At 37.4% G+C, this 16,839-nt stretch overlaps 1 protein-coding gene across 7 annotated transcripts in view; it reads left to right on the forward strand.

The window, feature by feature from the left end:
• The window catches only part of phactr2 (phosphatase and actin regulator 2), a 68,028-nt gene that overhangs the window by 43,504 nt on the left and 7,685 nt on the right, over nucleotides 1-16,839 (forward strand). For 4 of the 7 annotated variants that reach the window (XM_046868779.1, XM_046868793.1, XM_046868780.1 and 1 more), the window contains exons 2-8: nucleotides 2,607-2,774; nucleotides 3,385-3,459; nucleotides 3,870-4,010; nucleotides 5,995-6,249; nucleotides 10,247-10,700; nucleotides 15,674-15,837; nucleotides 16,287-16,443. In XM_046868779.1, coding sequence (XP_046724735.1) covers nucleotides 2,607-2,774; nucleotides 3,385-3,459; nucleotides 3,870-4,010; nucleotides 5,995-6,249; nucleotides 10,247-10,700; nucleotides 15,674-15,837; nucleotides 16,287-16,443 — 1,414 coding nt within the window. The remainder of the gene's footprint in view (nucleotides 1-2,606; nucleotides 2,775-3,384; nucleotides 3,460-3,869; nucleotides 4,011-5,994; nucleotides 6,250-10,246; nucleotides 10,701-15,673; nucleotides 15,838-16,286; nucleotides 16,444-16,839) is intronic. The other 3 variants (XM_046868801.1, XM_046868809.1, XM_046868783.1) reach the window with 2 other exon arrangements.

Consider the following 16,839-nt stretch of genomic DNA (forward strand, 5'->3'; position numbering starts at 1 on the left):
TGAACTGAAAGTGAGATTAGACAGAAAATGGAGGTGCAAAAAAAAAAAAAAAAACCTTCCTTTCCTTGACCTCATAAAAGCCTCAAACAGATTCGTTATTAATATAATTGAACTGCAAAGCAAAAGCTGGATGAGAGTTTAGGGAAAGGACAAGAGCATTTCATACACAAGAAAAAGAATGTGTCTAGATATTGAGAAGGGGTACTGTGACTGATCATGGACAGAGAAACGATGTTATGTTTGCCATATAGCTGAGGTATATCATTCAATTTGTGTTCGAATGACACTTAACCAAAAGAAATCACACCCACATCCCACCTCTTCCAACAGCCTCTCTCATTCGACTCCCTCTATATTTAGTCAGTGATGCAAGCCAATAGTATGACTAATCTAATAAGAAACAGGTTGCCATGAGAGCACTGATATGAAAGACACATTGGAAAGCACTTCAGCTGAGATCTCACAGTCTTTCTCTCTCTCTCTCGCTCTGACTCTCTCTCTCTCTCTTTCCCTCGCTCTCTCTCTCTTTCCCTCGCTCTCTCGCTCTGACTCTCTGTCTTCCTTGTTTTAAAATTGAATTTTTTAATAGTTTCCATCATATTTTAATGTTCCATTATTTCGAATGGTTAGTTGTTTACGGAATCACGTAATGTGCGAGGAAGGATGTTAGCTAGAGTTGTGTCTTTAGCAATATGTGCAGTGGGGATACTCGATTTGTTGACGTCAAAGAAAGATGCGTCATGCTTTTTTTTTGTACAGTTTATAGCCTATAGGCAAATATAGTCAAACTGTTTCTTAACCTGATTTCGACATAGACCTTCAGCAGCTGCTATTCATGATCATCCTTTCAGATGGAAACTAGTAGACATGTCATGAAGATTTCAGTGAAGGAATAAAGTCGTCTTGGTCTAAATCAAGCACATGGGTCTGGTTTTAAATTCCAAGCGGCTTGACTTGACTCATCTCTAGTGGAATCATAGGCCAGGCGTCCACAATCGAGCTGATATTTTGACGTTTGTTCAGAGAAGGTCAGGTGTGTGGTAGCGGTGGGAGTGCCTGGCATGCTCCTATAACACGTGCACACTAATGAACTCAGTGTCAGTGCAATGGTAAGGACCAGGCTTCTCAGATATGTGTCAGTTGTAGTGTACTGCTGATTGTGAAGACGAGGTGGGGGGTTGATGTAGAGCATTTGTGTCGTCAGCTTCATCACTGTAGACTGAATGCCGTATGTCAGACGGTGTAAATAAGAGATCCAGACTCTTGGTTCATATGTAGTGACAGTGACCATAATTAATATCTTAAATATATGTATAGGGAAAAATATCTTAATATATATTTTCAGGGCAGATGTATTCTTGAAATGTTTCCATATTAAAAAAACACTGTGAATTGTCTCAGTAAGGTGTTTTTTCCCTTAAAATATGCCTTTCTATGTCTAGACACTACTCTGCTTCAGAATGGATGTTACAGATGAATGTGCGCATTCGCTTTTTATAAAATTAGGTTTTTAATCCAACTTCAGGACAGTTCCGATCCCAAGAAAGAACATGAAAGTTTTCAGCTCGTAAAGCTATTGGATCATTTGCTTGCATTTTTTATTTAATTCTTTACTTAACACATTACAAAAATGTTACAGTTTAGAGACTTTTGTAGACTTGCATCAGAACCTAGATGTGGATGTCACTCCATATCTCCTGACTATTCAATCACTTATCTATATCTTAGACAGTGTCATGATGGATCCTATCTATGGAACACTGGGAGTGAGGCAGAAATACACCCTGGAATTAATCCATTATGCACCTTCACACCAAGGGACCATTCAGCATAGTTTATTTAGATGAGAGGAACCCTGAGAACATGCAGGAATCCCATGTGGACCCAGGAAGAACTTGCACAAAGATCTGAGTTCAGACTGAATCCAGAGACCCTGGAGCTGCGCACTGCCCTGTTTTCCTTACTGTGTTTGTGACATTACACTTAATCTTGTTTCAAACAGATCATGTTTGAGCTCTTTAGGATTAGCCTGAAGGTGCTAATACTAGTGTACCTCTTTGGGAAATGTAAAACCTTTGGTAATACTTTTACTGTTGTTATTGCGTATAGTTATTGTGCAGGCTGTTGATTTGGCTGGTTTTGTTCAGAATACTGCATTACATGGAGGGTCGTACTTCCGCTTGGGTCATAAAGATAGTATAGGCTTGTAAACATAGGGTTTAGATCAAGAACATATTGATATCCCTGCTATTGTCTGTCTGTTGCTTTCCATTGTGACTATGTCATTTACATTTTAGAGAATTTGGCAGACATCTTCATCCAGAGCGTCTTACAACTAAGCAGTTGAAGGTTAAACAGTGGTGCTGAGTTTGGTGCAACTCGATCCTGATCAGTCCAAAGTCCATAGTCCATGAGCTTCCACTTTTCTATAGGATTTTTTAGTATATGTATTGATGTGCGTACTGGTGTTCATTTCTCGGCCCGATTAGTGATTAGCTTTTAGTCTATGACTTTTGCTTTAATACAGAATGTCACGGTACTGAAAGTCAGGAATTCGCCCCATTCATTTAATCTATTCATCAGATTTGTATGGGGTTTCTTCACAGTGGATGGACTGGAAAAATCATCTCTGGCCAACTGCGATGTGGTAGTCGGAGGTTCGCAGTCCGCTCAGCTGAAAGGGAAAGGGAAACTCTCCTCTCTAGGCAAAATCTTCAAACCCTGGAAATGGCGGAAGAAACGAACCAGCGATAAGTTCCAGGATCTTTCCAAAGGTAGATAATGCCTCCTTGTCAGTATTATTCTTTTGAAAACCAACATTAACATTAAGAAATTAAGAATTTTTTGTTTGTGACAAATCTGGCTTTATCTCTCTTATTTCATTATATATATATATATATATATATATATATATATATATATATATATATATATATGATGATGATGATTAATGGTATATTCCTGCCTATATATTTAGGCATTCTTAAATAAATAAATAAATATATATATATATATATATATATATATATATATATATATATATATATATATATATATATATATATATATATATATATGTATATGTATATGTATATATATTTAAGAATGCCTAAATATATAGGCAGGAATATACCATTAATCATCACAATACATAAAATTTAGTATTTCTGAGGTTTTGCTAAAATAGTGCCTAGTTGTGTTTATTCACAGAAGGAGGTAAGAGTCAAACAATTTGGGAGATAAAAACAGATGATGTTCTTGTGTACAAGACTTACAATACACACAAATCATAGTTTATTGACTTCAATTCAAACGAGTCATGTGCCTTTATAAGTACAGCTTTTGTGCTGTATTCAGCATTTCTGTTTATATCATCTGTTCTAGTTTTGGAGAGGAAAATTTCCACCAGACAAACGCGTGAGGAACTCATCAAGAAAGGGGTTCTTATTCCAGACCAGGGTAGCCTTCTTACTCAATAAAACATTCATGCATGTGATATTTGTATATGTATTTAATGTGTTTGGGTTGAGTGAGTTGATTGCAGGTCATTCAGTGAACATTTTTTATTTCTGTGTGGAGCTGCGAAAAGGGAACAAACTCCTTTGTGTGTGTGACAGAAACTACAATTGAAACCAATAAAGATCCTTTTTGATTGAACAAGTAGCATTTTAATACTAATTACAAAAGCAAAAACTTGCTTGATGTTCTTTACTAACAATTGATTTTAAAAGCGTTTAATAAATCCATCATTTATTTTGTTAGTTATCTAAAGCCATAGATGCACAGAAGATACACATTTGTATTTGATGAATGATTAGGTTAATAATTTAGTGTGTAGCTAAATAACCATGTCGTTTGCTTTTTCTCAGAGGATGCAGTAAGCACAGAGAATCTTAATGGACATGCAGTCCCTAGTGGAGTTACAGAAGAGGTCAAAGTGGACATTGAGTCCCCAGAAACTTCTGCTGAGGAGAAGACTGTGATTACACCAGAGGCTGAAGACACAGAAGGTAATATATTGTGTGTGCATATGTGTGTGCAGGTTTGTCCTTGTTTTGTGTGTGTGTGTGTGTGTGTGTGTGTGTGTGTGTGTGTGTGTGTGTGTGTGTGTTTTTTTACTTAGGTTTCTAAAGCTGTGGGGTACCAGGGTTAAATATAAATATATTCATATAATTAATACATTTATTTTATATAAAAAAGACCTATAAGAAAACATTTCCATCTGCGGTCTTCCAGGGAAAAAGTTCAGGATTAGAATAAAAATCAGTAATAAAATATTATTTTACATCATTATTTTAATAATTTTATATAATGTTCATGAAAAACCTACTGTATGTAAACTGGTCATTGATTTAAAAAAATAGTTTGAGAAATAGAGAGGATGTACATTTTTTTTTTACTTTCGGTGCTTTGTATTTCGGTGCTGCATGTTGAGGCAGGTGGTCTTTGTGCGTGTTATAGCAGAACTGTTTGATGCAAAGTGCAGATTTGAGTGCAATAGTTGATACGTCCTTCAGACAAAATAAAGATTTTGTGAGTTAGTTCTTATTTAGGGTTTCATCACATAGACGCCCAATAGTATATAATGAGATACAGTAATCCCCTGTTTATCACGGTCGTTACGTTCCAAAACCGTAATAAACACACGCCACCCCAAAAATCCTTTTTTTTTTTTTTATGGTTTAAGGCATAAATCATCCTCCCGTACACTTTAAACACACACAGAAAACATTTGCAAGAATAAATGAATTATATTTTTATTAATACATTTCATTATTACAACAAAAAAACCATTCCCTATACGTTTTTCTGTCTATCGTGCTATCTGCGAGAGACCTGGGAAATCAGCCAAACCAATTCATGTAGCAAACGCAATTCCCCGATAAACGGGGAGCGCGAGATTCGAACCGTGGTAAAGCGGGGGTTTTCTGTAATATGAAGGCAAATTGTTATTAGTTGTCTTCATCCTCTGTAACCTCTGAGCAGTTTGGAGATTCTTTCAGTTGTAATATTCTTTCAGTTTTTACCGGCACAATGACAACATGAAAGTGTCAGCAAAATCTAGCAGCCAGATTACAGATACATTTTATTTTTTACTTCTTGCAATTGATTTATTTAATTTAGTAAAAAAAAACAAAATAGTGAAACGTTGAATCATTCACAATAATTAGGAGATGCAAACTTTCTCACTCAGCTGCATCAGATAAATAGTATTAAGGGAATATCTAGGTGTCTCATGCACTTATTAAAATATGGATTAAAATATGGACATCTATTCGCAGAGAGAAACATACAACCTTGAGTATATTTGTGGTTGGGTTTTGGTAGATGTAGTCGTGTTCTGATCGAGCAGTGTGGCCTGAGCAGAGTGTTTTTGTCTGGCACTGTTTACACCAACAGCTGAAAGATACAGCGAGACTATTTTCTATTCGGCATGTCCAGATTTGAGACTGTTCTCTTTCTTTCCTTTCTAACAAGATTGTCTGGGTTCAGAAAATTTCTCGCGTTCCATCTGAACCATCGATTTTTTTTCTTTAGTGCAAGCAGTGAGAATGTCACTGCTATTAGCAAGCCTTTACAGTTGAAATGTGAACTTTTTGTTATGCTGAGAAAGATGAGTGTTCAGCATTTTGCTCGTTTTAGCTGTATTACTTCCGCCTTGTCTGAAGCACTTTGTGCAGACAGATCTTTCCTGATCAACTTTTAATAGTTCTCAGTGAACTGAATTTACAGGAAAGTGCCATGCTAATGAAAAGTGACTTCCTTCCCTTTTAAGATTCAGAATGCCATTTGTTTTTATCCACTTTGGCTAATTATATAAAAACTTACACTTATACTTCAAACTGTACTGATTTAGTATTTGTGATTTGAAATGAGATAAAACGGCTGGTTTTCCCCCAAAGTGTCCTTCTGTCTGTGTGTCCATCTGTCTGTCTATCAGTCTGTCTGTCGGATTTGCCGTTTTTCATTTCATTTTCATTTCTGACACGCCAGAGTGCTCTAGTCCTGCCACCACTGCTGTAAAAAAGAAAGAAAACAAATGCAGCCCACAGGCCAGCACGTCTGGAGCTCAGAGATCCGCTGCTAAAAAACAACAGGCCGCATCCAGCAAGGCCTCGAACGGGGCGACTGGCGCAGGGGTGAGGAAGGATGGCAAGACAGGGGTTAAAAAGGTACAGAAGGGCACGAGTAAACAGGCTTCCGTTCCTCCACCCAAACAAAACACACGAACCACAGCTCGTGGGAATGGTGAGTATCCGGGATGGAAGTGGTGGCGGAGCATCGTGCTTGCATGTGCAATGCATGGAGGAACCCTGTGTGTCATTCCCCTTTTATACTACAGTTTTGTTGGAGTATTGAATCAGAGGGTCCTGATACATTTTTCTGGGCCAAAAAAAGGATCTAAATAATGTTTGTAATAATAATAATAATAATTATTAATTTTTTAATTACATTAAAATTATACATTAAAATACATTAACATAGCAATGGAACCTCTCCAGCTTTATGAATATTTAACAGGCCAGGATACTCTGACCAGGCATAACTTTATGGCCACAGATCAGGCATAAAATTATGACCACCTGCCTAATTTTTTGTTTTGGTCCCCCTTTTGCTGCCAAAACAGTCCTGACCCATGGTGAATTAACACCATTAACTTCATAAACTTCAGCAGTTTGAGCTACAGGAGCTCGTCTGTTGGATCGGACCACGCGGACCAGCCTTCTCTCCCCGCGTGCATCAATGAGCCTTGGCCGCTAATGACCCTGTAATTCACCACTGTTCCTTCCTTAGTCCACTTTTGATAGATACTGACCACTGCCAAATGGAAACATCCCACAAGAGCAGAAGTTTTGGAGATGTTCTGACCCAGTCGTCTAGACATCACAATTTGGCCCTCGTCCAATTCCCCTAAATCCTTACGCCTGCCCATTTTTCCTGCTTCTATGTTAACTTTCTGCCTAATATTTCTCACCCACTAACAGGTGCCATGAAGAAGAGATAATCAGTGTTATTCACTTCACCTGCCATAATGTTATAAGAATTAATATTACACCTGGTCGTTGTATATGCATTTAAATGACTTGTGAAATGTCAGCTTTGGCAAATTTTTTGCATCTCGATTGTTTAATTCTCATCAAAAGTCGAACTGTCTAATACCAACAAACAAAACGACTTCTATTCAGAACATCCTTTAGGGTTTTGTAGGAATCATGGAGCCATAAAAAGGATGCTCTTTTATGAAATCTACAAAATGTTTCCTAGTGCTGTTACTATAAAACAATTATAATATAAACACTCAGCATGGGAAAGAATGTACTATATAACAAATGTATTGTGACACCTGACTTTTCCAGCCATATGTGGCTCTTTCCCTAAGAGTTTCTCAGAAAGTTGGAGGCACACTATTGTACAGGATGTCTCTTCACTTGAACTTGGACACCCAAACCTGTTCCGGCATGATGCCTCTGTTTACAAGCCAGCTTCATTAATATATGCTTTACATATTGGAGCAGGTTGGAGTGGAAGATCTTAAATGGCCTTCTATAGAGCTTCGACCTCAACCCTCTGAACACAAAACACCGTTGGGATTAATCAGAACGCTGATTTCTCCCCAGGCCTTCCCACAATATATCAGAACCTGACTTTACTGATGCCTTTATGGCTGAAAAAACAAAAAAAATCTCACTCCAAAAATTGGTGGAGCATCTTCCCAGAAGAGTGGAGTTAATTATAACACCAATGGAGGTCAAATGGGATTTTCAAAAAAGCACATACAAATCTTGTGGTCAGGTGTCCACAAACTTTTGTCCATATAGTGTATATAGCTCGATGGATAGATCTTTTAATGCTGTAGTAGTAATGTAAATATATATTTATATATATATAAATATATATATATTATATATGTCTAATATTTTTGTTGAAACATCATCCAATAGACCACAACGTGACATTTGAGAATCCTTGGTTAGATAACACTAAATATTTTGTTCAATGGAAGCAATGAAATGAAATCTATCTTTTAGTAATCTAGATTGAATTATTACACATAAATGCAAGTGAGATTTTCATATATGATTGATTTTTTTTATTTTCTTGATTTTTGTGTGACATCAGCCAATATGAAACTGATCAAACCTTCAATAATCAGGTTGTGCTGGTTGTAGCTGTGGTTGTGTAGTGTAGGGCTGTAAGATTATGTATGAAAGCTGTAGTTGGTGAGGGAGTTCAAATGAAAAAATCATTAAAAAAAGAGACAAAAATTTAGAAGTGACATTACAAAATGTATGCCAATTATAATATTCAGAGTTCAGAGGTACTTTAGCTAAAACAAAAATGTGGTTGGTTACATCAACAGCAATTCAACTGAAACATTTCATCTTAAATCGGAATTAAGGAAATACATGCCAAGAGCGCTGCATCGTGTGACATCTCCGACTTCCCCATTTTCACTTTTGAGTGTCGCTTCATGCTTGATCACACTTATGTGTATTAATGTGTGTGTGCATTGTTTATATGTTTTTTTTTAAAAGCAGGCATATACTGTAGTAACTTGTAGGTGCTTTTTGCAATGCTTGTGTGACTGCATGAGAAGCTATGTATTTCTGTCCTTTCTCAACCTGACAGGAAGTGTGCAGTCAGAGAATGACAGAGTTGCCTTGTTTTGCATGTTGTTTGTGTAACGCACGATGCTTGCATGAACTACGTGTAGAGAGAGTAGTCTGTGCTGCCTCTTTCTGTTATGTACTTTTTTTATCTTTAGAAACGAGACATTGCAACATGGTTTCTTTTCAGGCCTTACATGTTTAGTTTTGTATTTGTCACTGTACTTGAACTAGAGGCTCTATAAAATATTTGTTTCACTGTGTTTTCTGAAATATTAGGAAGAATCTATTTGTTGTGTGATTTAATTATTTGTGCATTTTTCCCCTCAAGTAGTATTATTTATGGCACTGATGCCAGACAGGTGGGGAAAGAATCAATAGTACCATGCTAAATATAGAAATCAGACCTATGGTATGAGTCTTTTCAATTCACTTTTCAGCTCCATGAGACACGAGTAATATCCATCAAAACACAATGCAGTTCATCCTGTTCTGCTTTTTGCTTTCACAATTGTGCAGGAGTGTAGTGTATATTGTGTAAATTGCTGCATTTTAATTGAAACTCGAAAATGAAGTTAGAAATGTAACTGAAATTATGAACAAAATTTAAAGTCATAATCTACAGAGCAAAGTGTATGATAGTTATAATAATAATAATAATAATAATAATAATAATAATAATGCTTATTACACTAGCACGAGTAACCAGAAATCAACACATGCTGTCCCACTCTTTCAGTCTCAGAACTTTTACCCGCTTACGGTGATCCACTACAAACCTGTAAACGATTGTTTCTGCTTTTTGTGACCAAATTCGCCTAATGTGAAAGGTGATTGACTGAAATATGTGTAAGATCCTTTTTTGCATCTCTGATGCAATTATTTTTGCTTCATGCTCGGTAAACGTTGACCTTTGAATTGACAACCATCGAACTTATAAACCAATAGGGAGCAGTAAAGCAGGACTGTGGTCTTTGTTTAGTGTTTGCTAATTAGTAGCCAAACTGCACTTTGGCCTCCTTATGCTGTTTCGTTGCTGCTGCTGCTTGTTTCACATCTGAAGAAAATGAGCCACTGTCCACCACTGTACATAATGGTTTTTGATGTACACTTTTTTGTTGCCACCTCTGCAGCTGGAACAACACCGTAACCCATATACCATTTACACTGCTAAAAATACTTTCAATTCATTATTAGAGCATGATTAGTGTCGATGTTGCTCTGTTCACACATGTAGGGCTTTAAAAAAACATTTTGAGCCGTTTGGATTGGACAGGATTTTGCATGTGTTAATGTTAATCTAAAATTCTTGGATAGTTTCCTATGCAAATTTCAGTGAACATGCTGTTGTGATATATACACAGTATACATTAGATAGATAGATAGATAGATAGATAGATAGATAGATAGATAGATAGATAGATAGATAGATAGATAGATAGATAGATAGATAGATAGATAGATAGATAGATAGATAGATAGATAGATAGATAGATAGATAGATCGATCGATCGATCGATCGATCTTTTTTTAATCTATCTATTATTTCTACCATTGTTGCTACTATTTTTATGATTCAAGGCTTTGTTAGTTTCACAAAAAGCTTTTTACTCACTCAGTTCTATTTTCTCTGTCAGCCAAATCCACCACGCCTAAGAAAACCTCTGGCTCATCTAAGAGTTCCTCTCAGGCCTCTTCAACACCCAGCGGGAAAAATGTAAAAGATGGTTCCTCTGAACTGACTCCAGCAGAGAATAAGACTGGAAAGAAAGGCAGATCACCTCAGCCCCGTCCAAAAGCCTCGTCTGGGTCTGAAAACCCACCCGAGGGAAACTCTTCCACTAAAGACCAAAAACAGAGCCGATTGGTCGCCGGTTCGGATGGGAAGTCCGTAAAGGAGACGTCTCAGTTCGGTGAAGGTGCTAAGCAGTCTGAATCGTTAACGCAGGAGAGAATCCAGCCGGCTGTCAGCAAAAATACAGAAGAGACGGCATTTACAGAACCTGCACTTTCATTTGAGACACCGGGAGAACATCAAAGCACAGAGAAAGTAACCGAGGACACGAGGATTGTAGCAGATGAAGATAAAAAGTGAGTACACTATAACTTTCGACACAGTGGTTTCAGTTTAATAAGTGAATAAGCACACCATTATAATGACACTTTTAGGTATTACATCACATCATGTCATACAAGTGCAATATATACACAAATTTGCTTATTTCCATTTCATTTCAAATCTGTTTCATTATTATTATAATATTTTTCTACTGTTGAAGATTATCAGTTGATCTGTGGTGAAAATTTTTGGAAACTTTTACTTCTCTTCATTTTAATGCATTTCATCCTATTTTTTTACTCCACAACCTTTTTAGAAAACACTACTGCAAAGTGAATACATAAATTACATTGTCACATGATCACAATTATAAGCCCACAATGGGATAAAGAGTCTCTCACTGTGCTTGTAACTGTAGATAAGTCATCCCTTAAAAAGGTTCTAATGTGATTTATTTATCATGTTTACACTATATGGACAAGACTTTGTGGACAAATGACCATAAGATTCGTATATGCTTTTTGAACATCCCATTCCATATTTGTTGTTGAACTAACCTTACTACTTCTGGGGAAAATGTTTCACTAGATTTTGAAGTGTGACTGCGGAGATTTGTGCTCATTCAGTCACAAGGGTGTTTAGTAAAGTCAGGTACTGATGTTAGGTGAGGAGGCCTAGGGTACAGTCAGCATTCTAATGTATCCCAAAGGTGTTCAGTAGGGTTGAGGTCCGAGCTCTATAGCAGGTGAATCCATGTAAACCATATCTCATTGTCATGCTCCATCAGGTTTGGGTCTCCTAGTTCAAGTAAAGATAAATGTAATGCTTGCGCGTCCAAAGACATCGTATCCAATTGTGTGCTTCCAGCTTTGTGAGGAACAGTTTAGGGAAGAACCACATATGGCTGGAAAGGTCAGGAGTCCCAATGCTTTGTCCAAAGTGTAAGTAAAATCAAAAGAAAATACATTTGTACTTTGTCCATCACTGCATTTTTTTTTTTACTGCTTAAACAACAGCATTGTTTCATTTTCAAATCTAATTGACCAGGTGTTGAGTCATTTCTTATAATCAGAGGTCTGACTTGTGAATTCTTGCTATAATTCTGATCCCGGGTTTTTACTTCAGGGTACTTTATGACATTATTATATATAAAAAATAAAAAAAATTAAACACACACACACATACACAGTATCTCACAAAAGTAAGTACACCCCTCACATTTCAGCAACCATTTTTAGTATATCTTCTAAAGGGACAATAATGCAGAAATGAAACTTGGTTATATTTTAGAGTAGTCAGTGTGCAGCTTGGACAGCAGCACAAATTTACTGTACCTCTGAAAATAACTCATCACACAGCCATTATTGTCAAAATAGCTGGCAACAAAAATGAGCACAGACTAAGTGAAAACAGCTGTACGTAACCATGCAAAGCCGCATGTCCTATTCATCATGTTCCTGTTTTTTGTCTGCTTGACAGGACCATACAAATTTGTGTATCTTGTATTAGAGCAAGTAAAATTTGGTGCTTTGAGATCAATTCCCTCATGCTGACCACTGAATGTTCAACATGGCACTTCATGGAACCATCTGAGGATTTGAGAATTAGAATTTTTGCCTAGATCGTCACTTGCGACCAAACATATTTGTTTGTTATGACCGTACAGTCTGCATGTTATGACTTTTTATGTGCGTGTTCTGTGAGGAACGGCCTCTCACATAATTTGTTGACGTAATAAACTGAAACTTAAAGCGCCAAAATAACCGGAGAGTTAAAGCTAAACTTACCTTTCCGCATCAGAAAAAAACATGTCGGAACTAAAAATATCAGAGTTTTTCATACAGTCTCCATTTCTGTCTAACTCTTCCGCTGATGACACACCTGTTAGTAAAAAAAGAAGGCTGCAGTTGTGCCAGCGTCGGAGAGAGGGAGAACGACAGAGACACTGAGGACCATCTTTCAATGTCAGTCAGTGAAAACATAAAGAAAAGTGCCGAAAGACATTTGAAAAACTTCTTGGATTCAAGAGTATCAACACCCTGATACTGAGTTACAGTACATTGTACTGTGTCATACAGAGGTTATCCAAGACAGGTTCCACTTGCAACAGGCCTCGCAAGGGTCAATCAAAGAAGTTGAGTCCTCGTGCTGTGTGTCAGGTGCAGAATCTGTCTAAAATAAAAACAGACACATTAATGCTGCAGCATTGCTTTAGAGGTTGCAAAAGGGAAAGGTTCACTTTTTGATGCTTAGACTGTGTGCTCACACTGCAACAAGTCTAGTTTGCATGGCCGTCATCCCAGAAGGAAGCCTCTTCTGAAGCTGGCTCACAAGAAAGCTTGCAAACAGTTTCCTGAATACAATCTGTCGAAGAGCATAAATTACGGGACACAGTAATTTAAACACTTTGGACACAGCTTTGACATGATCATTTAAGCTGTACTCATTTTTGTTGCCAGTAATTTAGACAATAATGGCGGTATTTTGAGTTATTTTTAAAGGACAGGAAATATGTACTGCTGTACAAGCTGCACATTAACTACTCTAAAATATTTGATATATTTGAAATATCTTTTATTTCTATAGTATTGTCCCATGAGCACATATAATAGAATAATAGAATGGTTGCTGAAATGTGATATATATATATATATATATATATATACATACAGTGGAACCCGGTTATGTCGATATCTTAGGGGGTGGTGGCCAAAAAGCATCGAGGTAACCGATGATCGAGATAAACGAAAATCAAAATGGCGGCAGTATATTAACGTGCTTGAAATTTCTTTATGTACATGATGTGCGTTAATAAATGAGAATGTGCATGCATGTGTTTTTGAAGGGGTTTTTACACAACAGCGTTGCCGCGATTTGTTTGATGAAGGCATGCTATAGAAATGTACATACGTTTGTTAACAACAAAAGGCATAAGTGCACCTACTAACCGCAGAGATTTACCAGTATACAATACAAACCACTGTCCATTCTCCATACAAACCTTTATTATATTCTCCAACATTATAAACACACAGATCGCTCAAAAAAAAAAAAAAAACGGCTGCACAGTGCCGTCTCACATTTAGTCCACATGTGGAAAAAAAAGAAAAATAAACAGTAACTAAGTTTCTGAAAACTTATGACCATCAGGCTGAAGTAATCCGCATAAACACACAAAGCAAAGTGTCCGAAAAAACTTACGTCCGCGATGCCGAGGAGGAGATAAGCCGAGTGAGAGAGAGAGAGAGAGAGAGAGTTTGTGAATGGAAAAATAGGGAAATTCAAAAATACCGCGACCGCGGCACGGCGCGAAGCCGAAAAAACCGGAAGATCCAAAACCGAACCCGAAACCAAAACGAGGGACAGAAAAGTCTCAAACGTGAACGGCGAAGGGGCGTGGCAGGTGCCGGCTGCTTTCTCTGAAGCTCGGCTTCAACTCCTTACCGAGAGCCGTGCTCCTTACCCTGCTGGCCGGTAAGGAGCACGGCTCTCTCGGTAAGGAGCGACGCGCCGGTAAGGAGTTGAAGCCGGAGCGCTGCGCTCCCGTTCATCGCATAACATTTAACAAAAAAAATGCATATGTGCACTTACTAACAGCAGAGATTCACCAGTATACAATACAAACACCTGTAGTATCTGTAAAGTTTGATTTTTCCGCCACTTTCGCGAGTTCTTCTGCGGCTGCACAGCGCCGATCGACATAACTGACGTTAAAATTTCTAATTTTTCCCCCCTTGTGCTCGAGATTTTAGGGTTCGGCGAGGGTTGTCGAGTTAACCGAGGGCGAGATAACCGGGTTCCACTGTGTGTATATATAATATATATATATATATATATATATATATATATATATATATATATATATATATATATATATATATATATATATATATATATACACACACATATAGGCATGGACAAATATGGATGCTTTGTGCAAATGTATTTTTATTATTAGTGAAACCAGACTCAACATAATCTTGTAAATGTTTGAAAACAATTATGGTGTTTTAAACTACGTAAATCAGGACACCAAATGGAACTTTTCTTATGTTTCCACAAGGACAGTTTTAATTGCCAAATGTGTGCATAATGGCAGTTTTTGGTGCTGATTTAAGACTTGGTGCATCAGTAAAACAAATGTTTAATGATTTTTTTTTTTTATATCTGAGTAAAGAAAGGATGTTGTGAATGTGTATGTTGCGTTGAATGTATTTAATTTTAACCTTTATATATATTTATATATATATATATATATATATATATATATATATATATATATAAAATGCATAGTTTAATAGAAAGTAATTTTTCTGCAGTTGAAGAGTACTCTAAATGGAGGACTTTACTCTTTACAGTAAAGTCAATAATATACTTTGTTTTTTCTTATTAACGTCAAGAGACATATAAAGACAGACGTTATGATGCTCTAGTTAACAGAAAGGAACTTGTCTTACAATTGTTCCCCAACATTAAGTGTCACATTAGGAGTTGATTATTGTAATGTTTTAGTTTAATTCAAATACATGTAGATTTTTGGAAAGTCTTTTGCACTTATAGGAAAATAATCCATTTCTGAACTGCATTTTGAGTGGGGGGCCGCATCCCATCATGCCATTGTAATTGATTTATGTGTAACATCACACCCAAAACTGTTCCTTAAATATCAACTAGCAATGTGAGTAGGTTCTTGTGGCCATGTCCACATTACCATCAGACCAACATCTGTGACCTTATTTCCTGTGAAGTAACTCTGTGAAAAACAGTAGATGAAACAAAACAACATGCCTGTAATGAGCATGCTACATTTTTCTGTCATCCGCTCCCTGAAACAGTTTCCCGAGGGAGTCGTGGAGCACTAACATGACATTATATTACGTATGACAAATTGTGAATAGTAAAATGGGAAGGCTTATAAGCACATGGTTGACTCTGGTTACAGATTGAATTGTGGTCTAGAGGCTGTGTTGAATTAGAGTGACTCTTGTGTTTGTTTGTTTTATAGAGCTGAAGGAAACAGGAAACAGCAGGGTGTCAATGTGGAAAGTCCAGAAGTGACCGTCATCCCTGATGCCTCTAAAGATACCACTACTAGCGACTCAGACTCGGACGGGCCTATACTCTATAAAGATGAGGAAGAGGAGGACGATGAGGACGAATACACATCCAGTATGTGTTGTGGTGTGGTTTTAGATAACCAGGTTAACATTAGGCAAATTATGGCAAAAAAAAAAAAAGAGTAAATGTGCCATGGATCAGCAGAAATACAAAACAGCACCCCTCTAGAAATTTTTCCTTTTATTTTGGTAGTTTGTGTGTCTTTGATTGAGCAGTGTTCTGTTTAACATACACAGGCATTTTCTATCACTTTTTATTAGCTCTTGAGACTCTAAGAGACTCAGTCAGACTCTGCTAGCATGGGTCTTTGCATAATAAGCAGCCTCAATTTTTTTTTTGACTAGTTGCTTCTTTCCCTCCTACTTTTCTCACTATCATCTCTTTTTGTGCTCTTTGTCCCTTTCTAATTTTACCTCCACCCTCATTTTATGTCATTTTTGTAATGGTGGCAGAGAACCCAAGTGCCTGAGAGAGATTAGCATGAATATTTGTTTCCGTAGGCTCGCTTGCCAGTAAAATCCGCCGCAGAGACACGCTTGCCATCAAACTCGGCAACAGGCCGAGCAAGAAAGAGCTGGAAGAGAAGAATATCCTTCCGAGGACGTCAGAGACGGAGAGACAGGAACTGCGGCAGCAGATAGGCAGTAAACTAGTGAGGTGACGTAAACCCAGAACCCTGAGAACACTCTGTATTTAGTGTTACTGTGTACCGAACTGTCATCTATATCTACACACTCCAGCTAAAGATGGAACCCATAGTATACACCTATCAGCCATAACATTAAGATGTCAAATTAAAAACCACACGAATACCAGGACTCTGGGTTTCCCAGCAGATCGTTGCCCAGAGCATCACACTGTCTTAGCAGCATGCCTGTTTCCTATAGAGCATCTCTTTCCAGGTGAGCAACTGACATACACCTAGCTGTTCACATTTTGTCAAAGAAAACTTTACTCATCCGGCTATTCCACCTTTTTCCACTGCACCATTGTAGGAGCTTTTGTTAGTGGACAAGGGTCAGTAAACCTGGATACACTGTGTGTTCTGAAGCC

The sequence above is a fragment of the Silurus meridionalis genome, chromosome 2 (genome assembly GCF_014805685.1).
Source record: "Silurus meridionalis isolate SWU-2019-XX chromosome 2, ASM1480568v1, whole genome shotgun sequence".
Taxonomy (NCBI): Eukaryota; Metazoa; Chordata; class Actinopteri; order Siluriformes; family Siluridae; genus Silurus; species Silurus meridionalis.